This window comes from Ammospiza nelsoni, chromosome 1, assembly GCF_027579445.1.
Source record: "Ammospiza nelsoni isolate bAmmNel1 chromosome 1, bAmmNel1.pri, whole genome shotgun sequence".
NCBI classification, from domain to species: domain Eukaryota; kingdom Metazoa; phylum Chordata; class Aves; order Passeriformes; family Passerellidae; genus Ammospiza; species Ammospiza nelsoni.
This window is the reverse complement of record NC_080633.1, coordinates 7,891,634-7,917,717: the sequence shown is the minus strand read 5'-3', so window position 1 is coordinate 7,917,717 and position 26,084 is coordinate 7,891,634. Positions and strand designations below refer to the sequence as shown.

Sequence of the window (26,084 nt, the reverse complement as noted above, 5' to 3'; positions counted from 1 at the left end):
CACTCAGCGCTTCTGGTGACCAGAGAAGCGGCTCCAGACATCTGCTGTCTGCAAGTCCAGGAAAGCGGAATTAAAACAATGAGGAAAATGTGCCTGAGCCCAGCCCTGGAGGTGGCACTCCGCTGGCTCGCAGCGACATCTAGAGCCCAGCACACGGCCGGGAAGGGCCCCGTGTCCCCAGCCACACCGGGAGAGAGTCACCAGCGGGTACGGGCGCCCGGGGAAGGGCCTGGTGTCCTCCCGCACCTGGCCGGGGCCAAGGGGCAGCAGTGCCAAGATCGTGAGCGAGTCACAGGAAGAGTCAATTCAGGTCCCTGCCACTGCTGTCCCCCGGGGCTGTCAGCATTCACTCACCTCGGGGAGAGGTTTAGGTCGATTGGCCCCATCGCTGACAGAAGTGCACTTGCTCTGTGGACCACAAAAGTCTTTACAAAGGGACGGGAGAAGGGACAGGGATTTAAAAGATAAACCGAGGGCATTTCCCTGCATACACAACTCTCTCCTCGGAGCGAAGCAGCCCTGCTGTTGTGGCTTGAAGCTGTGCCTTGCTTGGGAAGGCTCCCAGAGCCAAAGCTAAACCCTGCTGCAAAGCTAATGCGTCCCACTCGGGCAAGAAGTATTTTTAACAGGCACAAACATTATTCCCAGCTGCAGCCATTTGCTTCCCCTTAGGTGTGCTTCCACAGAGGCAAAACACACTCAAATCCCTCTGCAAACCTAACACCAGCCTGCCATGCGGAGCCACACGTTTTGATCTATCACTGGTCCTTGTTCTCTCAGCCTGTCCCCCTCCTCGCCACCCCAAAAGAACCAGGGGGAATGGACCCGGACTAGTTTAACTCCATCACAGCAGCAGGCAGCGGCCTGGATTAGTCACTCGTTACTAAGGCGATATGCAGATGCACCCTTTGAAGGAGAGGAAGGTGCGCGGCTGAAGTTTTCGGCTTCCCCGCGGGAGCCCGCCCGGGGACAGCGGGGAGGGGGCACAGAGAGACCCCGAAACGGCAGCTCAGGGGTTAAAAAGTTTCCCTGCTGCCAGCTTAGGAGGAGGCTGACAGGAAGGCGAGAAGGGAGGGACAAGGTGAAGACTTCTGCCCCGGGAGAGTGTTAAAGGGTAAAGCACGGAATAAAAATTCTAATTTTTTTTTTTTTAATTTAAAAATGGAAAAGGGGATGGGGAGGCTTGTCGCCTAGCTTGGGGGCAGCAGGACTGGGCTGGCACCTGGCGTTTCCCAAGGCGCTGACCCCGCGCCCCCAGCCCCGTTCCCGGGAGCGCAGAGCCGCGCAGGGAGCTCGGTACCGGGAGAGCTGCGGGGCCAGCGGGTCCCGGCTCCGCTCGGCTCCCGGCGGGCTCCGTCCCGCACCATCCCCGGCACTCCAGGGCAAGAGGAGCAGCGCAAACACCCGCCTGGAAAGACGGGCGGACAAAGCGCAAGAAATCGCTGCCAGCTTAGAGGGGCACACAGCCATCCCGCAGGACAGGGGGCGGGGAGGGGGGGGCACCCAAAACCCAACCCAAAACCCAACCCAGCCCCACGCGAGCCACAGCGGCGCTTACATCCTCCTCCTCGCAGTCACTTCGCGACTGGTACTGGAAGCGGGGCCGGGCGCCTTCCTGTTGCAATGGACGCGGGGTCTTGCCGGCAGCGCCGTCCTCCTCGCTGCTCTGGGCGCCCAGGAGGTGACTCGCTTCGGGGGGAACGGGGAACGAGCGGGAGGTGTTGATCTTCCCGCTGAACCGCTGGTACAGCGAAGCCATGAAGTCAATCCGCGGGAAGCGAGGGAGAGGGAGGGCAAGAGAGCCGCTTCGTTTTTTTTTTCTTCCCCTCCTCTCTTCTTTTTTGGCTACAGCATGCTACACATGCGGGTGAGGATCAGTCCCACATCAGTGGGAGGGAGAGAGAGGGATGCTGCTCCCCGGTCCCCTCTGCACCGGCACCCGGAGAGAAGCCGGGGGGTTCAAGAGAGCAGAGACGGGGGAGTGATGAGAGGAAGAAGAGAGAAGATAGATAAATAAATAATAAAACGCGATCGAGCCGTAACACCACAGGCCCCGGGAACGCTGCACCATCCAGTGTTGGGAAGGAAAAAAAAATAGAAGAGAAAAAAAAAATCACCAAAACACTCCACGAAGACGTACCCCCGATAATGGCGCCTGAGTGGATCAGCATTAAATGTGCTTTGGGGGTGTGCGTGTGTGTTTGCAAAAGCACGGAGGAAAAAAAAAAAAAAAAAGGAAGGGGGGCTGGCTCAATCGCTGGCTGTCAGCGGCTCCCCAGGCAGAGGTGGCGGAGCAGTCGCCGCCGAGGTCGCATACCAACAGTGTGCACAAACGAGAGGCAGAGTGACAGAGTGTGTGAGACGGAGTGGAAGGGGCTGGGAAGCCTCATTCAAAGCACGTTGCTCTTCCAGGGAAGGAGGGCTCTTCTACGATCATCTCCTTTTCGGTACCTTCTGGGGATTTTTTTCCTGCCTATTTTTTTTTTTTTTTTTTTTTTTTTTTTTGTCCCGGGGAAACAACTCAAAAAAGAAAAAAAAAAAAAAAAAAAGGCAATAGACACCTGATCGCCAGCCGAGAGAGAGGAAAAAAGAGGTGGGGAGGGGGAAGGCGAGGCTGGGAGGCGGGACCGGCGGCCGGAGGGGCTCTGGGAGGGCGCTGGGCGCGGAGAGGCTCGGCCCCAGCAAGGGGCGAGGGGAGGGAGGGCGAAGCCTCCCCCCAGCCCTGCCCTGCCCCAGAGGGCTCGGCTCAGCCCGCCCAGCGGGCACTGCCCGGTGCCCGTCCCTCCGCCCGTCCGGCTGCCCCCCACGGCCGCGGAGAGGAGCGAGAACAGGGCAGGGATGCGGCTTTTTTGGAGGTGGTCGTTGTCGTCGCTTTTTAAAATAATCCGGTAAATCGCGTCTCTTACTATTTTTGTATTAATTCATTTTTGCTGCATTAAAACGTGCTTCAGCGCCCCTCAGTGGAAATCCGCCCAAAGCTGCTGCCGGCGGCTCCGGCCGGGGATAAACAACCGCGATCCCGGCGGCGGGGATGGAGCGGGGCTGGGCTGGGGCCGGGGCCGGGGTCGGAGCTGGGGTCGGGTTTGGGGTCAGGGTCAGGGTCGGGGCCGGGACACGCCGAGAGCCCCAGCACGGCCTTTGCCCGGGGCCCCCCAGCACGGGAGCCGCGGCCGCCGCTCCAGGCCGGGACACCGGGCACGGCCCCGGCGGGGACACCGGGCACAGACACCGGAGCTGCCAGCGGGGACACCGCGCACGGCCCGGGCAGCACCGCGGAGCTATGGCGAGGTGCTGCCCAGCCCGGCTGCTCCGGACAGGCGCTGACAGTTCCTGTTGCTCCAGCATCAGGCACAGGGGTTTCCATAGCAACAGATGCTTAGGTTAAAAGGAAAGTGGCAGAGTTGGTGTCCCCTCTTCTGCTCTCCGAAATCCTCCCCTTTGACCTCTAAATTTGCCAGAGATATTGAGATCACAATGCACAAAGTATAAACCGGGGTTTGCTCATTCCCACTGAGAGACTTGCTGCTGAAGAGCTCACTAACTTCATTATAATTTAACTAGTGGATTTTATGGGCTAAAATTCTGTTTCTAAACACTGTCCTTGTTTGCCGTTTTAGTTAAGATAATACCGTCTCTAATATATGTAATTTCGCCAGTCTTAAAAAACCCACTTCAGTAGATCATGTATACAATATTCTAGAGCACAAAAATTCCCCCCTCCATGATTTCAGTAACTGCCTGATCAAAAATCACTTTGTGTCTGAATAGTTTCATCCACTCTTTTTTATTTGTGCCTTCAAAGTCAGGCATGAAATGTCTTAACATTTAGATGAAAAGGGAACCTTATCTCATCAGGAGAGAAAACAAAAACAAACGCTCTATCTCCTTGCTGATGGAACTTCAAAGAAGGAATCATTTTGATCTTCACAATTGAGATGCTGACATTTAATTAAAAAACAAGATGAGCACACAATGCTCTGAAGCAAGGTCTGGCTTCTAAGTCATAGTGAGATCCATCATAACAGAGGTAACTTTCCAGGAGCCACTTGGACCCCTTTTAAATTCTGTTTCAGGCACAAATTGACTACCAAAAATCTGGACACATAGCTCAGCTAAATTCCACCTCAAACTGCATTAATGATATTTGGAATAGTCATGGTTTTATGATATTTGGAATTGGTGACAAATAGCACTGAAGAAAAAAAAGGAACAAGAAAATAAAATTAAAAGAAATAATGCATTTTTAACTTCTAAGGAAAAACTAGGACACAAAGGAATAATCAAAGAAAGCCACAAAAAGGCAAGACAAAACCACTAGGCAGTAAAAAACAACAAAGATTAAATGCCTGAATTTAAAAGTTTCAAAGAAAGTACGGAAAAAAGAAAACATTCAGCATCACAGCTAGCTCAAAACCAAAAGAGCCCCCAAGGACCAATTCAGATCTAAATACCTTGTGGTTTTAATTCTTAAGAACCAAGATCTCACATAATTGAGTTTGCTTAGTCATGCACACATATACTGGACATGCATGTGTGTACACAATTCCTGGAAAAATTATATTAGGGGAACACAGAATTGCAATGTCAAATACTTGAAAAGCTCAGTAAAAAAAACAAACAGCCAAATGGTTCTCATCCACCAAGAGATCCTGATCATGTAGCTTTGGGCTGTGATTCATTCACCCAAAAATAAATAATTACAGCTATTTAAAGGCACTTCTGATTCGAGCTCTCCCCTCCATGATAAACCAGGGACAGCAGAAACAATTTAATGCTGTTTTCTGGGTATCCTGGTGGGTGAAGGATGTTTGCACCAGTTGGGAACTGCAAGACACATTTCTGTCACCCTGTTTCAGCCAGGGTGACCTTGTGTGGAAGGGCTTTGCAGGCAGCTGGAGGCAGAAATATCTTAAACAACCCCCTGCAACAAGATGCACCAGGATCAGTCTGTCAATGCCATTGCTGAAAGCAGGAGGATTTTTCTGAGTCATAGGGACCCAGATGATTGCTTTAGGGACTCTGGAGAGCACTCCAGCCTGCCAGGGCACAAGTCAGCTCAGGATGTCCCTGCAAATGTGTTATGGTAGCCCTGGCTGCCTGCTAGGGAGGGAGCCCAGGACTCCTGAGGCTCTGTCAGGGCTGGAAGCTCCTCTCCCCTCTGTCGCAGACATCTTTTATGAAAAATCCTTTCTTTAAGGTCTTTTCTTCCCGAGAAGCTGAGAGACCTCAGGAACAAAATGCAAACAATGGTTATCTGCTGCTGTGGAATGCAACAGGTGCATCTGGGATTGGTCTCATGTTGGTTGTTTCTAATTAATGGCCAATCACAGTCAGCTGGCTCGGACTCTGTCTGAGACAGAAGTCTTTGGTATCATTCCTTGCTATTTTATTCTTAGCTAGCCTTCTGATGAAACCTTTTCTTCTATTCTTTTAGTATAGTTTTAATGCAATATAAATCATAAAATAATAAATCAAGCCTTCTGAAACATGGAGTCAGATCCTCATCTCTTCCCAGTCCAAGAACCCCAGTGAACAGCATCACTCCCTTCCACCTGCAAGCCCTGGGTAATGTGCTGCTCATCTGTGCATGACTGGGAGCCCAGAGTCCTCTACAATGTCCTGGTTTTGTCACCAGAGAGTGGCACACAAGCTGCACACTGACAGGGCATGGAAAACATGGAGCCAAAGCCAAGAAACACAGGAAACATGGAGACATGGCAGCAAAATGGCACAAAACAAACACCACTTCAGGAACTGGGGTTGCATTGCAGCAAAAAACCTTCCCAGCCCATGTCAAGATTTGAGAAGCGAGCAATTTTTGTTATGAAACATGTGTAAAGAGGCAAAATATTTCAAAAGTACGAACATAAGGTTCTTGTCTTTAAACATACATCCTACATGTAAGGAAAATCCTTTCCCTAAACCCTGCAATGAGATCCCAAGATAAAAATCAAGGCATTTCAAAATAAACAGTGTCCTCAAGCGTCTTTTAGTCGTATATTTAATTCAGTATCCAAAGTTTTGAAGGGAGGTTTGATTCCTAACTAGTGACATTTCCATCAAAATAAAGTGTGTTAGTTAAGACATTTTCCCTGCAGCACCAAAGTATGTTTTACTGACATTTTTGAAGCATTCAGAAAAAAAATGACACTTATTTCTCCCCATGCTGTACAAATAAACAGTGTCCCCATATTTCAGCACTATTAATGTAACACAATCAAAAGCAGGTCAAACCCAAGCCCTACTGCCTGTAAAACTTTACATTAAATATTTGGTTTCAGACAAATCAGCTCAGAATAACACTGGCAAAGAAACAATCCTGCAATATTACTCCTGGACATTTTTTATTTAGATATAACTTCTATCTGTCAGGGAATTCATGCATTGTTATTCATGTTCCATTCTTCTTTCTGACAAAGCAATTTATGAGCTTGCCATCTAAATAATATAGAGTTTGTTGCAGACAGAGCTGAACATGTTTCTAGTTTTCAAGTGGTGATAGCTGCTGATTAGTGTATTTTTTAACAAAAGATTTTTTTTTTTCAGTAGTTCAAGTACACTTTTTATTATTTGAACTATTATAGTTTCATTTTCCAATGAGCTTGTAAAGGAAGTTTAGAATTTCCTGGTTATTTTTTTAATATCACTCCCAAAAAGGCCAAGTTAATATTTTCTCTTTAAATGACTGTATTTATTAATATAAAACACCAAGGGTTTTAACAATAGCAACTGTCTAGGCACTAGAGAGACAAAGATACAGTATTTTAACTCCTATTACCATGGTCAGCCAAGATAAAACCATCCAGCTCATGAATCTCTAATGGCCCCAGGCTTATGCCTCCTATACATCTGCTGCCTGGTGTCACTGGAAACCCAACCAGAGCAGAACAGGAATTCCCTTTCCTGTGTCAGTCCCCGAGGATACACTCGGTCATTCATTTTGATCTAATGGGTGTGCTGGGGGGAGCACTGCACTGTGGCAAGATGTGACAGTAGGGCTGCAGAGGGGCAGTGGATATTGTGGAATTAGTATGCTGAGTGCTCACTTTCTCAGCTCATTATTTGTGCCAACAGCATCTCAGAGCAAGAAATGTAGAAATGCAGCATTGGACAGTGAGTGAGGACATAGAGATGAATATTTCTCTCTGGAATCACACTCTATTCAGAAAAATAATCTTGCAGAACTTAAAATGATTAAAAAAAAATAAAACAAACTGAAGTCCCTAAATTAACAAGGAAGCTCTCCAAGCTGGACTAAGAGAAACATTGGTAAAATTTGTTTCTGAGCACCACAAGAATAATTCAGTCTTCCACAAGTGGTGGAATGAAGGCTTTTGTGGGGAATAGAAAACATTGATACTCAAGTACTGAGAATAATAGATAATGGTGGCTTCACAGGATACAAGATTTTGGGGAAAAAAAGAAAGTAGGCTGAAAGAAAATGCTCTTCAGGAGAAGAGGTGGGCCCAGAGGGAGCCAAGAAGAAAAAAAAATCAAAAGCATATAGAAGAGGGAGGGACACAGTGGAGTACCAGGAGGGCTGAGAGAAAAAGGAGACGAAGATGAGAGACGTCAAAGAGGCAGAGAGGAAATGGACCAAAACTGTCAGAGATGGAAAGCACCAGTGTGCCTGGGGAGCGAGGAGCCTGGCTGGGCTGGTACAGGGTTAGTTGGAGCCACACAATGGAGCATTTTCAAAACCAGGGAGATCAGCTGCTGCAGAGGGCAATGCCAGCACCTGGTGGATGAATGTTCATTCAGGTGATTTTAACCAGTGAGAGTCCTGGTACCCACCAAGGCCTAATTAAATGAAATCAAGAGCAGGTAGCTCAATATCAGCAGGTTCTTCCCTGTAGTGTGAGCAGGACTGTGTCCAAAGGAAATAGGTGAAAGTCCTAATGCTGAGGGCACTTATAAATAGCCTGTATGAGGCATTAGAAAATGTGCTGTAAGGCATAATCCTGCCAACTGGCAAAAGTATAGATCACATGACCAAGAAGGTCTTTCCCATATGTTTTTTATGATTTTGCAGTTGGTGCAGAGGTAATGAAAGGCAGGAAAAAGAAAGAAACCAACACGGACGAGAGGAGTTGGGAACAATGGTTGTGCAAGTGCTAAAAAAGGTGCTAGAAAAGGTTATGCAAAGCTTAAGTACAAGAAAATACTGATGTACATGTGTTTGTACAGCTGCACACCACATCAGGGTCCTGGCTTAGCCCCATAGCTGGAACTGACATCCACACCAATAACATTTGTACTGCAGACTCTCTTTCTTGTCTTAATTAACATTCTGTCTTTGGGAGCTTTATCTGAGAGAAGTTAGGATGAAATCCCAATTCTGTGTCTTCAAGAGAAGCCAGGAATTGGAGCATTACAGATAAATACATCTTTCCTTGGATGCCACGAGCTGCTGGCATCCATGTGAGACTTGGCCAACATCCCTGAGCTGATCTCCACCGTGCACATTCCTCTCTGCTGTGTAACCTGCCAGGGTTTGGTACTCAAGTCAGATATGCCACGACAGCAACCAGGTTGCCTGATTAATCTGACCTCTCAAGGGGGTTTTCAGAAAGAAAAGGGAACATATTTGTCTTCAGAAAGGCAAAGCAGGCTGTTGGAGGTCTTTCAGAAATGCAACCATCTTGCAAAAGCATCCTTCTGTCACCTTGACTCAAGGCAAGAGATACACTCAGCCCTAGATGTGAAAGGTTCCTGCTCCATTTGTGTGCACGAGCCACATCTGCACATCCTTAATTGCCCAAGTTGGGAGAAGCTGATGCAATTCCTGCCTAATTCACCACTGTAAAATTGGCAGCACGCAGAAGCAAAATACCTTGGAGAAATTCTGAATTTCCACCTCCCAAAAAGCACTTGTGCATGAAGAATCTTGGGGAAGCAGAAGGAATTTAATGAGTTAGCATTTCAAATGCATGCCACAAGATTCAAAGGGAGCAGACAAGACAAAATAATTTAACTTGAAGACTTTTTTTTTTTCTAATACAAAGATTTTCTTTAAACTGATCTGACTCCTTAGATGAGCTGTCACTAAATTCACAGATTTTTTTTTTTTTTTGTTGCTTGGAAGAGAACTGAAACCTAGATTTACTAAAAGACTCAAGGGATGTAATGACACAATTTTAGATTTTGGAACCCCCCCAGATGAAAGGAAACCCTAGAGAGAAATATGTATATGCAAGGAAAAAAAGTGTATTTAGAGAAGTGGACATGTCAAAAAGGCTACCTTAAGCTAACCAAATATCCTCCCACTCCTTTGTTCTCCTTCTGGCCCTGCCAGACATATGTTTCTTCCTCCAGTTTGGCACAGATTCAGCATATTCAAATGTTCTTCTCTTGCAGCATTTACAGAGGAAGGAGCAATGATGGAGGTCTGTAAACCTCTCCCTGTGAGGAGCATGTTGGATATTCTCTAGGAATAAATACCAGATCAATCTTGAAGGCTGTAGGTACAATCCATGCCAGTTTCTGACTCCCCGAGCAGGATTACAGACAGGTGAGGAGCTGTTGTGGGATGTCTTCATGGGCAGTTCTGAATATGCAGAATTGGCACTGGGGCTACTTGAGGAAGTTTTCAGACTGAACAGAAAAGCATCTGATGAGTTCCAGTCATCTGGAGCTAAGTAGGCTGTGAACAGGGGTTTTATAGATCACAGCTCTAGATTAACTGTCTGAAGTCCCCTGAAATCACCTCAAAGTAAATAATGTCATTTTGGATTTGAGACTAATTTAAATTGGTTGATATTTGTGCTTCCTCACTCTCAGTGCTGGTGCATGTTCTTTCCTGCCTGCCTATCTGGCTTCATAAATTGATTAAGGAAAAAATCTTACAGGCTTGCTCATTGTTTTTAAAGTACAAATTACACAGCTTGTCCAATTCACGTCTCTCAATAACAAAGTCAAAAATGGCTGAGGAAGTTATTTCATGGAACTTTATGGAAGTTATTTTAAAGGTTTATAAATGTTTCTGGTCAAGTGCCATTATGTAACAATAAATATAGAGAATTATATATGGCTGTCATATATATGTCATTCATTTTTTAAAAGGTGGGAGACACAAGGACAAGAATTGAATACTGATTGGAGACTAATAAATTACATCTTTACCAGTTTAAAAAAAGTTTATGAGCAGAGATGTTTAGGGTCAATAAAAAAGCCAACCAATGAGAGGTTTTCATTTTAAACATCTCTTAGGATGTACCTGGATTAAACTCACCAACATATGTGCTTCCTTTTAATTTTAGTGCACTCTTTCAACATATGCCAGAGGCATTAAACTTTGCAAGGGTATTCAGCAATGTGAGGCACTGGAATACACACTGGAATTATCAAAATCAGATCAGTGATTGTATAATCAATATGAGTTGCTGCTTTGGAAAATTCCAGTGGATATTCACATGAGCCCTGATGTATTCACTGCATGTACCTAAATTTAGGAGCATTTTATTTCTAGTTTCTAGTTAAACTGACAGAGATCTTATTGGATTGTTCAGTAATATCTTTAAAAAAAACAACTCAATGCTCTGTGAAACAAGCCAGGCACACACCTAGTCACTCCTGACTTAGAGATAGATCTATAGATAGATCCATATTATTTTCATAAGCCAAGAAATCATAAAAGCATGTCAAGTGAACTGAAGAAAGTATGAAAACGAATTTTAGGGATGTTCAATAATTTCACCACACAGATAAAAGCAATTCAGGACTCCACTAAGTGAGAAAAAAACAAACTGCTTCCTCATTATCTGAATAAGAGCCTGACAAATGCAATCCTGGAAAATTCTGAATGCAACTGATCATTTCAAACCTCTGAAAAAGGTTTCTTCTTCCAGAGAAAAATAATCTAATTCCCTCCAACACAACTTCAGCAGCACAACCAGAGCTGCATTTTGTAAAAGCACCAACACCTGAATGCAATTGTTGAAAAAAATGAGGCCACCATGACTTAAAGAAGTAACTTCTAATGAAATATCACTTGATACACTGGTTGATACCATCCCTCCAGGAACCTTATCAGCAATGGGCAGGTGGAACCGGCATCGCCATTTATCTGGAATTTATGGTTCTTAAATCACTAAATTGTTTCTCAATGCTACATCTTCAATGATTTCATATAAACAACCACAATGTAACCTTCTTCAGCTTCATGAGGCCAAGAAAATTTTACCATTTTTCTGTGGTAAAATTCTAGCCATTATTCACCAATTTAAATATATCTTTGCCCATCCAGTAACTTGGCAAAACAGAACACGCTGCTGATTCTGGGGGTGACCATTTTAGTGAAAATTTCCTTTTCTGAGAAAAGAATACCCCCATTTAAAGTTGTCTGTCCTTCTACTGGTGCTGCTTGGTATTCTTGGAAGTGGATGATGCTTCAAAAGCAATGAGCATGGCCCAGTTGTGTCACCCAGGAACATACGGGTCCTTGAAGATGGAGCACACGTGGCACCGACACTTGCGGCGCATTATGACAAATGCAGGCAACAACTTGTCAGAGGTGGAAACATTTGCTGGATAACAGTGATGACATAAGCAGAAAGTAGGACAGCCACCACAAAATGGGGCAAAACTGTGTTTTGGCTAGAATAGAACATGCAGGAATTTAAATGACCTGGGATTTTCTTACAAAAAGCATCTGTCGTATCTTGAAACGCACAGCGCTTTCTTTGTGTTAAAGGATTTGCAAGAAAGTTTTGGAAACTGGCTTGTATCAGGGCTCAAGTCCTATAAGAAGTATCTGAGAGAGCTGAGGGTGTTCTCCCTGGAAGAAAGGAGGCTCAGGGGAGATCTTATTGTTTCTACAGCTCCCTTGTAGCCAGGTGGAGATTGGTCTCTTTTCCAAGAAACAGGATGACAGGAGACAGTCTCAAGTTCAGCAGGAAAGATTTAGGCTGGATATTACAAAAGATTTCCTCATGGAAAGGGATGTCTAGCACTGGACCAGGCTGTCCAAAGCACTGTGGAGTCACTGCCTGAAGGTATTTAATATGTATAGATGTGGCACTTGGGACATGGTTTAAAGGTGGGTCAGCAGTCGGGATCAATGATCCTTTCCAAATGAAACAATTCTATGATTACACGATCCTATGGAAAAGGAAAAAAAAACACCTGAAAGGAGTGAAATCTTTGGAATTTCCCAGTCTCCTAAACCTGAAATAGTGTGGCCTTCAGAAAACTCATGGAGGCCTATTTCTAAATGAGTACAGTGACAATTATTTCAACTTTGGCCTGCTTTTGCCAGGGAGCTGCAGAGGAGCTCTGCATTATCTGGGATGTTCCTGAGCTCCTGATCCAGGCATGAGGGGCTCCCTGTGACTGTAGCCACATTTGTCTTCACAGAGAAAAGTAAGGCACAATTTCCCAAGAATATTTCTGAGTTTCACATTCTTTAAACCTCAGAGAAAGGAAAACCAGAAATATTCTTGGGAAGTCGTGCCTTGCTTTTCTCTGTGAAATGTGGCTACATATGACCATGACTGAACCTTGACTGGGCTTCTCATGCTGAGCTTAGCTCCCCTCTCCACCACAGGCAATTCTCTAGCCAGGCCACCTAGTTTAGGAGGCAGCAGAAGCTGCCTGCCCTGGCACCTTGCAAGCCCCACACGTGCCCCAAAATGTCACAAAATGGGTTTGTGGGTCAGCTGCAGTGTGGGCTGCCTGCATATCCCAGCTCAGTACTGCAGCAACGGTGGGAGATGCCTGACTGCACCTTTCTGCTTATTTTAGGAGCAGCCTAAGGCAAGTTTACAAAGTAATCTCTCTCTCTCTCTCTTTTGGTACCAGTAGTGCTTTTCTATAGGAAAAAAAAAAATACAATAAAAAAGATCACACTGTGATTTCTAAGCTGACAGCAGGCCTTTAAGATCAGAGCACAGACTTTAAATTAAATATATTCCATCACACAGTTTTTGTCTATTATATAGCTCTTATTAGAAAATAGTTGTCATTTCTTTATCAGATCCCTTTGGAAACTCACTGCTGTTGGACCCTGCCCTCTACTGACATGCTTCTCTTCTGAACACAATGCAGTCTCTTATATAGATGGAAACCTAGATGGCACATTTAAAATGAGTCTTTTTTTTTAAAAGAAAGGTAAAAAAAAGGAGGACAAAGTTTACAATTCTATTTTCTATGTCAAGTAACTGAGAGAGGGCAAAAAAGAAAAAATAAATTTAAATTAAATATTAATAACAATCAGAAGAAAATTCATTTGGATCAATACAATTTTATAAATAAGAGTCTGGACTGCCTTCTACCCTCCAGAAATAAAACTGAATTTTTTATCATGTTTTTCAGGCCTGTTCTCTGAGTTTGGTCCAGAAAAGACACCAGATGTGGAAGAAAGGCGTGATAAACTAGCAGCTGTGCCATTCTGCTAACCCACAGCATTAGCACACAGGGCACAAAGCAGCTCTGGGGGCGAGGGAGCACTTCCACTCCCCCACCCTGTGCACTGTGTCCAGTACAAATTAAGTGACAAGAGAGTATCTGTGATATCTGGTTTCACTTAAAGCCCTGAAAGCAGAGACAACACCCATTAAGGCTTACAGTAAATTTCTGAGATGAAATTTCTCATCAGTGTTTTAGAGGCCAGTGGAACTGAGGGATTTGCTCACGTAGGTCTGTCCTGGGGGCAGGAGGGTGCACAGGCTTTTTGTCCATTGGCCTTTTGTTTTACAGGGCAATGACTCTTGCTGCTGGGAAGGCTCAGCAGAATTAGGAGGACATGAAACACCAGGAGAGGTGCCACTTGCTAATTTTGGAAGTAGCAAGGCCCCAAACCAGGGCTGTTCATCTGATCTGGTGCCCAGCTGCTTGTTTAAAATAGGCACCTAATGGAAAAGGACCTAAACCACACAGATAGCAAAAATTCCTTAAGAAATAGCATTCATTCTTCCTAAGTCATTTGCTATAGATGTCACTGGGGTTGGTGTGTGTGCTCAAGAAATTGTGTTTCTTATGCCACAGTTGTTCCATGTTTGCCCCACGGTCTGAGGAAAACCCCAAGTGCTGTTTCTCTTTCTACAGGGTTCTCAGGTTATTTATTCTAGCCAAAAGCCACAGTTACTGCAGGCACAGAGAACACTTTATGCCCTCCATAAAATCATTTGACAATCCAAGGAAAACTTCCCTGAGACTGTTGTGAAGATCCCAGTGTGATTAATTGTATTTAGTGGGTACTTCACCTCAGTAAGGACTGCGGAGACTGACAATACCTGAGCATTGAAATTATCCATAAGCCTAGAAATAAACATTTGAGGAAGAAAACCAACTGTAAACACAGATCAGCATCACCACTTGAGGGTGCTGCAGTAGTTCTTAAATATCAGCTCAAAGATGTGCTGCCAAGCAGGTACTGTACACAGAGCTACGCCACAATAATTCACCTAATTACCTCCTTGGAGGCACTCAGAGCATTTGGAACTAAATTAGCACAAAATACTGCTGAACAGGAGAGCCTCTTCTGAAATAGAGGTTTAAAATCCTAAAAACCTTCCTAACTAACTGCAGTGATAAACCAGGATTCCCCTTCAAAAGAGCTGGGAAAAGGAAAAATTAAATCAAACATAAGAGGACCCTCAATTACACAAGCACATGCATTTCCAGCTTCAAGAAATTCATTACAAGTATAAATTCTCAGCTCTGCACACGCATTTCCTTTGACTGTAATACAAGTGAGTATTTTTCAAGGCATATCAAATTGATTTTGCTATAAACTATTGCAGGATTATAGCTTCTTTGAATAGTCTTCACTACAGGAAACACACAGAACTGGTCTCTGTGGGAAATATATTGAATAGCCAGTAAAACACAAAGCAATATCAAAATACAGTAGAAAATGTTCCAAAAAAGCCGCAGCAACCTAAATGAAGAGCCTGTGTCAAACATAATCTAGGATTTTCCTATTATGTAGAAACTCCTTTCTATAATAATTAAAAAAAAATTATTTGCTTGTGAGGATATAAAAACATGAAAAAATGATAAATGACGATAATGATGTATCTTTTGAAAGGTATGACATCATTTTGTATGTCAAAGCATAGTGACTGAAATGAGATCTCATTTGTAAAGTTTCTCCAATTCCAGTTTTTTAATCTGACTCTTATCAGGTACTCAAGAGAGCTGGTCAGGAACTATTCCATGATACTCTTGGGAAATGCTGACCCATCCAAGTTACAACTGCTGGTGGTAAAACAGCTAGTTTAAAAGAAAATTCCCTGTTCAAAGACATTGATGGAGGGGGATTTATTGCTTAAGGTAAGAAGATCTCAATCAGCCACTTTCAGCCTGAATATAATAGCAATTTATATGCCAAAATAAAGTGATTTCAAAATTTGGATGAAGAATGGAAAAAAAAAAAAAAAGAAATGAAATAATTTAAGTCAAACCAAACTAATTTGACTCCTTGGCTTGGCACAGAGCAGACAATTGCAAGACTTATTACCCATCCCAGCTCAGAGCAGCAAAGTTTTTGAACCCTTGAAACCTTAGTTTCTCTCAGCTCTGACCTTCTTGCCCACTAGATGTTCTGAAATTTTCTTTCTGAAACTATTGGAAATGATGCTGATTACCTGGACCTTGACCTTGAAGTCAAAGTACTGCAAAAATCAGCTGGAAGAGTGCCCTGGTGCAGGGCTGAGCACAACCTGCAAACAGGTAAGCACCAGGAACCCAGGACATTCCTGTGGCTGCCATGGAGGGCTTGAGACCCTGGCAAGGAATCAAGGACACCTGTGCCTTTGATTTTAACCCATGGAAACAATTACCAACTTTGTGTGAGGAGTTACAAGCCACAAGGGTTTGAATAGAATGATAGTGAATTTATCACAGGGTGAAAAATGTAGAGTTTTGGGGATTTAGAATGGGGGTTCAAGAGGCAAGATGGAGGGATATGAGCGTGTCCTGTCCTTCTTCTTCTTGCCCTCCATCTTCTGCTGGGATGGTGGCACTTTTGGATTGGTTTAGAGTAGAGACAGACTGTCTAACATAGGTGATATTGGAAAATTATTGTAAGTAAATTATACATAGGTTTTAGTATAAAAAGATAACACCACCCCAAGAGCAGTCAGTGTGCCTCAACCCAACCTGCTGGACAAACCTCAGCGGGTCAGAGAAAGAATGGAATAGATAAGAAAATAAACAACCTTGAAAAGTAGAGCTGAGGAATCTCAACTTCTCTGAGAGTACAGGGCTGGGAAAAAAGACTTTTAATTCCTTGGGAGCCATTCCAACAACTCAGAACCTAGGAAAGCACCAGGAATAGATCTTCACAGTGACCAGGAAAGAGTCTCCCCCTCTTTCCACGTCCCTTCCCTCAGGGCACTGCTCAACAGCAGCTGCTGCTGAGGTGGATGCCACCCCTGATCCACAGCTTGCATTGCCCAGGGCTCTGCTCTCAGAAATCAGGAACTGCTCCAATTTTTGAAGAAGATTGATTTCAACATGATGAACACTTTTCTGCAGTGTGTGTGCACTGCCCAGTGAATGCTTGAGCCTCTCCTTCCCAGCTAAAGATGACAGAGGGAAAGCAATGAGATGAGGGTGACTGAAGGTGTGAAGAGCCAGAAATTCATTCTGCAAACTGGGCTTCTTCTCTGGCCTTAGCACTCTAATAGCCTAGAGCCATTTGGCTCCTAGATTGCAATACTCAGCAACAGAAAAAGAGAGAATAATCTACTATGGGATCTTTACAGAGACAGGAGTAATCTTTGAGGCTATGTAGCAAGACATTGTTTTATTAAAACATCTGAAGTTAGAGCCAATATGCCAATATTCACTCTCTTTATAAAAAGTGTGTCAGAAATAGGCAGAAAACCTTGACACTATGTGGGTTTTTCTACAGCCTATTCTTTTCTACATTGCATTGTTCAACCAGTTATTTTTAAATTTTCATTACATTGCACAAAGTGCCCTGATTATTCCATTGAGAATGGAATCTTTTTGAATGCCTTTATAAATGCCTTTACACATGATTAACATTAGCCCAAGACATATCTGCTTCCCTAAGTCAAAAATACCAGAGAAATATTCCCAATGAGGAAAACAAAAGATATGTACAATTTTTACAAGTTAAAGGACTGCTGTGAGGATTTTTTTGAAAGACAAAAATAGGAAAGGAAGGTAGAAAACCATCTTGGCCTCATTTAAAATGTAATTCCATCTCACACAGGTGAGAGCTCCAGCTTGGCCTTCTCCTGCAGGAAGTGTCAGCAAACAGGCCAGAGTGATTTGGCTGTTGGATGCACAGACACGAACTCGTGATTATTGAAATGCATTTTTACTGCATAGGAAATTGTGCCTCCAGCAACTTTTACCAAAACATTTATCTCCTACCAACTTCAGTCAGACCAGGATTAAATGTTGGGCAAGCCTCTCTGATTGTTTCACTTCCCCAGGAATAAAATGTGTGCAGAACAACCTCCACCTACCCCAGAGGGGGCTGTGAAGATTAATGGCAGGAAAGCACCTGGATCCCAAGGACAGACATTTGTCCCAGTTATGTCTGTCTATGAAAAATGGTCAGAACTCCCTTGTTTCTCAGAAAATGGTCATGGTAACTTTAAAAGACATATTCAAGCTGTGAGTTATGAACTCAAACACCAAAATAGTTGAAACCATTAACAAGTAACATGCAACACTGGAAATGTTTTTCACTGGGAAAAGGTCAGCATTAGAGATAGAGACAGCCTTTCACATTAGAATAACTCATATCACCTTCCCTTCATCAGTCATGTACTTCCATAACTGCTTTCTTTCAGTCATCTCATTTAACAAAAAGGATTTATGTTTTGTGGCAAACAGCACTGTGGAAAAGGCATATTTATTGAGTCTGCCACTGCAAAATCTCTTCTAAGTGTTAGGAGCCCTCAGCTTTTTCAATAAGTAATTTTATTATTTATTGCACAATAAACATTCCTACTTTATATTTCGTTCAGTTTAATTACACCAGTAACATGCTGGGTAACACTTCTCATTTTCCTCCTGTAAATAACTGGTGTCAGAGCAGACTCCTGTGAGCACTCATCACAGAGGAGGAGCACTGACACTCACTTTAGACCACTTTGGTTTCCTACACACAAATGTTTCTAAAACATTGAAATCTTTGGGCTGAAATATTTCATTCAAAGGAGCATGTGGCTGTTTTGTGTCAACACACACAGGAGAGACAGCCAGCTGTGCAAACACTGAATTATGGCAAAAACTTCTCCACAGAAGCATTTCAAAACTTCTGTCCTCCTACAAGAAGATCATGAGCACTGCATTTTGTCCATAGCAGGGTTAGGATCTGCCATCCTTTTACTCATTTGTGGGCAGCATGCAGAGAAAGGGGACAACAAAGTGATTTCATTATTCCTGCTCCACATTCTTCCTTCAAGGATTCACTGATGAGCAGGAATACTGCTACTGTTGAGATAATTAGCACAGGCAGTTAATAAGAGATTGTTAATGTTGCACTGAAACACAAATAACAAAGGATAAATAATTCCTCCCTTAAGATCCAAACCAGAAAGAATAATTAACAGCTGGAGGGGAGGGAAAGCAAGAAGCTAGAACACACTCCAGAATTCCCTTCTGCCACCCAATTTTTTGCAGGAAAATGTGAATTTTGTGCATTATATAATTTATTCAAACATCTATCCCACATGAGCAAATCACCTGTACAACTCCCCACTGAGTTCAGTGATAGCAGAATTGCACCTGAAGTTGAAAATACTTATCCCTGGAAATGGCAAATCCTAGTAAAGTGATAATTCAGTCAACTTCTGTAAGAAATGTTGTTCAGTCTGTGTGGTCATCAATTGTTGCAGTATTGTGAGGGTCCCCAGAATGAGGTGAGAGATAAGAATTGACTCCAAATTCTTAGAAGGTTGATTATTAAATTATATTTATTTTAATTTTTTTATTTTTAAAATTTTTATAATTTTTAATTATTTTAAATTTTAAATTTTACTTTATTTTACTTTATTTTTTAAGTTTATTTTTTATTTTATTTTAATTTTTATTTATTTTTAAATTTATTTATTTTTATTTTTATATTATTTATGTTTCTTTTATTAATTTTTTTAAATTTTTACAAATTTTTAAAATTTGTTTAATCTTATTTATTTTTATATTTTAATTTTTTAATTTTATTATATGAAAATGCTATACGAAAGAAAGATAAAGGAGACATCAACCCAAATCTGACTCCAACCATTCATCCGAAATGATCATGTTTTATACTCTATTGTTACATAACTTTCATGTTAATTATTAAACTTATATTGTTCTATTGTATACATAAATTTAGCCCCTCCCTGAATTTCCAACATAGTTTCTCACTATTCTTCTTATGGTTATATAATAATTACATTTAATTACTAAACAATCATCACACCTAACAATTATATTATTTATCACACTGCTTACGCAGGTGCAGTTGATCTGGGAAAGCACAAAGCCTAACATTTTAGATTCTATCTTTAACTTTTTCCAGGGTTCCACTATCAAGAAGGCTGGACAAGAATGAATAATAAAAACCCACGACTGACCAGAGTCCCAGTGCAGCTGGACTGGGATTGGTCATTAAGTTAAAACAATTCACATGCTGGGTAAACAATTCTCCAAATCACATTCCAAAGCAGCAAAACATGGAGAAGCTGAGGCTTCTCATCTTCCCAGGAGAAGAAATCCCAGCAAATGGATTTTTCATAAAATATCACAGTGACAAGTCTGCATGGAAATCTTTGCAAGATCAGGGCTACAGCTTTCTGGTATGGTCACCTCGTAACCCAGCATCCTCCCCTTTGGCCTGTGAAGAGTTATAATCTTCTTTCACTCCTTGCTTTCTCCAGCTCTATCATTCGCTTTCCTGTTCAGAAAAAAATCTTCACCACTTCTCAGTATTTCACAAGTTCTTTTGCTCCTTGGGGAAAGTGAGAAACATACAAAGCAGAATTAAGACTTAACAACCCTGTGTTTTAATTCAGGAACCCTAGAAAAAACAGCTGTAACTAACTCATCCTGCATTTCATGCTACCTCAGGTAGTGCCCAACCACGTTTTCCTCTAGAAGACTTTTTTTCTTCAGAGGGATTTTCCCCATAATCTTCTTCCTAGGCCACAGGCAGCTCTTCCCCAAGCTTATCACCACACCACATTTTTGCTTCCTAAGCCTCATCACCATTTGTACTCCTTTTTGGCACAATCATACCCTTCTCCTAAGCACAGCCCTGGCCAGACACTCTGCCAGACTGTCAGTTCCTCAGTCTGTGTCACCCTTGTTCCCTCTGAGCTGAGGGAGCGACAAACCACCCACTGTACGGGGACAAGCCACCACTAAACATCTTTACTCTTGAAAGGAGATGGTCTTCACTAGAATATCCATTTCAAAAAAACAATTTCAAGGTTGAGCTTTTCAGGTGTTTGCCTGATTCCCATTACGCACTGATGGGGCTATGTGTAAAAAAACACTGCCCCATCACAGTCTGCCATTTATGCATCCCTTCCAGAGCTCTGCCAAGCCTCAGGGCATAGCTGAGGAAGGCAATTCTCATTTGCTGTGTGTTAGTAAAAGTCCCCTTCTTTTTCTTGGGGCTCTTGGCTGCCTCTTTAGGCAGCAGGTGAGCAAGTTCTGTAGCTGACAGCAGGCAACACCCCTCTGCCACTTCTCTTGTACAAAAAGAACCACAGAATAAGAACCAGAGCTGTTCTTGCTCCCAGGCTGTGTGCACACACAGAGGGCTCTTCAGTGCAGTTCAGCACACCATAGAAGAGGTGTTCCCATGCCCAGACACTTTCCTGTTTCTGGGATTACTGATGGGCTGAGGAAGCCACTAAAGAATCACATCCATTTCTTAAAATCATCAGACTAAATCACTGAGATGTTGTCTGTCTGCAGCACTGAGGAGAGGCAGTTCTGGAGGAAAAGAAGGATTGATAGAAAACAGAATACTCCATGTGCTATAACAACATTTGTTTATCTAGATTTAAAAGAAATCACAGATCTGCCTCTCCACGGGTCTCAGTGCCCTAATACCATTAATTACTCAATAGAATTTCAACAACTTTAAAGTCATCAGGTTCACAGAAACCCAGGCAGCAAAACCATTTTTGAGCTATCACTCTCTTCAGTGCAGGTAGAAGTCCACTCTGCCTTTTGCAGTGTACTCCAATTCTTTAAATATGGATTATTTCAGTCCTTTAAACAGAAACTCATTCCAGAGTCCTGGAGAACATTCTTCTAATTGCCTTAGCTCCTCATAGACACACAGGTTGGGTGTCATCATCTTATTGCAAAAGTTCCATACCTTTGTGATTTCTCATGAGCATCTCCTTGCAGCACTGAGTCCTTCTTCCTCACAGCACAGCCAACAAACACCAACTCCCTTCACCCAGCTAAACCCACTCTTTTATAGCTCTCATCCTTATTGGACACAGCTGTGGCCTGTTAAAGGCAGGGCTGTTCCTAATCTTTGGTAATTAGTACAGCTGCAACTCCTCAGGGGTGAGATTCCCTTCTGCACTATCTTTATTTTCTTACATTCTATCCCCCCACAGTCAGGCACCCTTCTGATCTCAGCTTGATGATGCAAGTTTGATCCTTGTGCTGGACAAGCTCCCAGCACAACAGATCATAGCTGGCAGATCTTGTGCACCATCCATGACCCCAAAATGACCAGTGGAGACCCTGGGCTGGCCATGCCAAGCTATATCTTTTCCTCAGAAGGAGAAGCCTTGCATCTGCAAATGTGCATCTCCATAGCTGATCTATGACAGTGTGACAGTAACCTGTTAATAGATGGCCATGCATGGACAAGGCAGCTAAAAGGAAGGTCAACAGACATTGTCCAAAGGAGATCAGATGCAATTCTTTCTTTTAAAGCACAGAAAATACCTGCCTCCTCATCCTAGCCTCAAAACCTCAACATTGCTGTAAGATGAAGTTCAGGCAGTTTGCTTTAATCCACACTGAGATGCAACTGGAGAGAGAAGCTGACTTCCAGCACTCCAGATTCACTCTGAAAATGCTCCCAAGTACCTCAGTGCTTGCTTAGGCACATGGTGGGACACACAAACATACAGAAAAAAAGCACTGGCAGATTTTGGAGCCTCAGTCCAGACTGGAGACATGCAGGGGTCCCAAACTCTCAGCAGTCTAGAGCTGGAACTCAGGCCTGATCCAAAGCCCACTAAGAGTCTTTTCACAGGCTCCAGGTGTTAGGCCTCTATGTACTGAAAAAACAACTGAATTCTCCCAAGAGCAGCAAATTAAACTCAGATAGGTACTGGCTAGGGGAGTAGAACATTAATGAGATATTATGTCCATCCCTGGGATTATTTATATCTAGAGAATCAGGCTTCTTGTTTGTCTGTAAAGAAAGTACAGCCACAGCATGCTGTCTAAATGAGCAGTATTTTGATCTTTTAGTAAGGTTTTCTATTTATACAATTGGGCAATATTTCACTCCCCTCCTGCACTCTGAATTTTACCTGTGATGCCCTTGTCTATAGACATCTTTCATGACTCTGGCAGAAATGACTACCACAGACATTTCAAAGCACCACCAGTCATTTCACAATGTGGTAGAATACACAGCATATTGCAACTACAAAATACATTTTAATCTTTCCAAAACGTGTTTCTTTTGATGACCCATAAAAGGGAGAAGTTCAAAGCACCATTTCTCTGCTTATCTTCCCTGCCTAGGCTCTGACATTGCAAGATGAGAAATGTTATGAGTCTGAATGAAGTGACCACCTGCAATAACCAAATTTCTTTCTACTATTTGAAGAGCAAATATGCACAGGAAATGCAATAACCTTCTATACAAGTCAAAAGGGCAGAGGAATCCTTAAATTCAGTGGTCTATTTGTATAATTGCCAAAAGGCTCTGCAATGCAGGCCAGAAATTTAATACAAGTGGGCAATGTTTTTTTCAAGCTGGAATAACACTGGTTTCCATTTAGAAAAGCAATGCAAAAATCTAATGCAGCACAAAAAGCATTGCATGAAAGCAATTTTTGATACCACTCACTTTTGCAATTTCCTTACTGCAAATTTCCTTCCATCTCAAGTCAGAGCAGCAATCTTTGCTTTCTTAAATCATCACAATGACTTAATGCAGGCATTTTACATCCACCATGGCCATGATTAATGGAAATAGATTTATCCTCACTGCTTAATGTTAAACAGCTGAGGTCAGGTTATATGCTAATTTAAACTTCAGATAATCCTCCTGGCGTCAGTGGGATCATGTATAGCACAAACCATTGCTCCAGTTGTATTTCTGTCCCCTGAAGCCTTCCCCTGCATCTTAACAAACATCTTTGGTGGGGTTCTAGTCGGTACAGAGCAATGAGAGTCATTCACAGCAGATGGTATTTTGTGCTGCTGCTTGCAGATGGCTGTACTGGGATTTGCCACTCACAATAAAAACCAACAAAATCAAAACTGGCCTAAAACCAGACCAAAAAAGCAGGACAATAAAAAAAACCCAACACATATTTTTGTGGAGCAGAAGTAGTGAAGCAAACTTTTCCAGCTAGGTAAAAGCAATTATTAAATCCTCTAGTGTCTAATTAGGTATCAGCTCCAGGTGGAATTTATCCTGCAGGTGTGCATTTTATAACAGCTCTTCTTTCAGAAGACCACAAGTGCTTGATAAGACAAAAAAATTGCATAGCATTCTCCCTTTAAAAGCCTCTGAATTGTGTGTTTTCTTACCAAGCTACCTATTTTAAAGAATATTGTAGTAGCATTTTTCCAGAGCTAGTTATAAAAGTACTGAAAGAGGCAAAATCAGATAGAAACACACCAAACATTGCTCTGTGTATCTCAACTCCTTTGGAAAAGAAGCAAACAAGAGGGAGTGTTGTCATCTTATTGCAAAAGTCCCATACCTTCTTGATGATTTCTTATGGTCATCTCCTCACAGCACTGACTCCTTATCAGCACAGCCAACAAACTAAGTCCATCTCTGTTCTCAGCCAGCTAACCCACTCTTTTTATCACTCTTTTTCTTATTGGACACAGCTGTGGCTTATTAAGGGCAGGCCTGCTCCTAATCTTTGGTGATTAGTACAGCTGCAACTCCTCAAGTGTGAATTACCTTCTGCACCGTCTTTATTGTCTTACATTCTATCCCTTCACAAGGGAACATTAGAAAAGTATTACCATCTGCATTTGGGGTCTTCAGACAATGAAATCAAGCATACTTAAAACTTACAAGCTCTGAAATCCCTCTCTGGGAGGGTACCTCACTCTCCACTGGCTCTAGAGACCCAACTTCCTTTCTAAGACATCTGAACTGAATGCTGAAAATGAATCTCTCAAGTTGTCAATTTTGAAAACCAAAAGCTCTGTGGATCCCCCAAAACATTCCCTCAGGGAAGCCAGGGAGTTTCCTTGGTCAAATTGGAATAACCCCTGGATGTGTCAGTCTGTGAGCAGCCCCTCCATGAGCTGAAGCCCATTCCTAAGGACTTCTAGGAAGAGAAGCAACCACATTGTTTATGCTGAAACACAGCTGGCACAAAAGCAAAGCATGGCAAAATTGCAAAGATTCAGATCTTTTGTGATATGAATGTGGCACATCCTCTGGGATATTTGTGAATATTGAGATGTTTTGTGAGGTGAGTCCTGTTTCAGCAAGAGAAAGATGCTGCATTTGGCTAAAAAGCCTCCTTCACCTATCAGCTCAGTGTTGCAAAACTGCAACACATTTACAGAAAAACCTTCACCACTACAGCACCTGTTGCTACTGAAAGGCCATCTGGGATCACTTCTATTTTATTTCTGGTAAAGCTCCATCCCAAGCTCAGCTGCAGCCACTGGGGTTCTGTTCTGACATCTGTAGGAGAACTGGTAGGCAAGGACTGCGTGCGCTCCCTGAAATGTCTCAGTGATCTTGTAAAATAAATGAGCACAACTAAAGAAGTATCAAGAGATGCAGAGTTAGAATTACTGAAAGAAAAAAGAGTTTTATTACTTATATTCTTGCAGCATACAGGAGCCACAAGTGGGATCTGAGTATCAGTGTGCCAGCCAACATATAAATACACAGTGGAAGCCAATTCCAGCTCTGAAGAGATTACAGTCTTCAGAAGCAAGAGAGGTGGGGGGTGAGAAAAGAAACAGAGAGAATTAAAATAAACACATCAAAACCAGTCACAGAGCTAGGAGTAAAATTGTCTCTTTCCAGGCTCGGAAGCCTCCCCTCTGTCCAGTCTGTCATGCTGCCTGCTAATCACAAGTTTGACATCTTTAATACGTTCACTTTCCGCAAGATCTCTGTGAGCCAAGCTGTGGGGAGCTCCAAGCAGAAAGCAGGTTGAATCACATCCCCAGAAACAAAAATGATCAGTTTATTCTGCTATAGATCTTCGTGAATCTACACTAGGTTATTGCTCCTTTGTCCTTTATTTCTCTTTTACCATCTTTTTTTTTTTTCCTAAGTAGGTCACCTCATCTCCTGAAGTATGAAGCCGTAAGACTATGAAAACATAAAGGAGATTTATTTCTCTTTGTGTGCATGATCTTCTCTGCTGAAAGAAGTATGGGAATGACTACAAGGTTCATCATCGACTTCCAAGAATAGACAAATGCCTTTGTTAGGCTTCTGTGGCATGTCTCAAACACAGGCAGCATGAAACCCTCAGTGAAGGCAGAAGAACTCTTGCCATTAAGTTGTTCTCTAAAACATTTGAGCACAGTCCAAGGGTGATAAAAGGTCAGAGAATAATTTCATTTGAGAGTTTTAATTTGTTAGGCTTAACATAAGGCAATTAATGTGGGGGTTTTTTTACCTCCCTGTGTCAGACCTCTCTGTTCCTAGATAAATTTATGATTTACAAGCATCATGATAAACTGCCCTTTGCTAGCCTCTTAGAGGGCTCTCAGTCACAATGATTCACATATGATCCTTAATTACATTTTAATAAGTTGATCTTGAGAAAATAAAATCTCTAACAACTTAAACCCTGGACTGTCTAATATGTGAGGTTTTCATAGAATAAAACCAAGTACCTCTTTTTTCCCCCTCAGTATTCTTATTTTGCATCCTTTTTAACTGATTTCTGTTTATACTG

At 42.7% G+C, this 26,084-nt stretch overlaps 1 protein-coding gene across 2 annotated transcripts in view; it reads right to left on the bottom strand.

The window, feature by feature from the left end:
- Positions 1-26,084, bottom strand: part of DPP6 (dipeptidyl peptidase like 6) — a 510,686-nt gene that overhangs the window by 421,724 nt on the left and 62,878 nt on the right. The window contains exon 1 of one of the 2 annotated variants that reach the window (XM_059469758.1): positions 1,559-2,118. The exons of the other annotated variant lie outside the window; for it this stretch is intronic. Coding sequence (XP_059325741.1) covers positions 1,559-1,759 — 201 coding nt within the window. The 5' untranslated portion in view covers positions 1,760-2,118. Of the gene's footprint in view, positions 1-1,558; positions 2,119-26,084 lie in introns of those variants that run through there. 2 annotated transcript variants of the gene reach the window in all.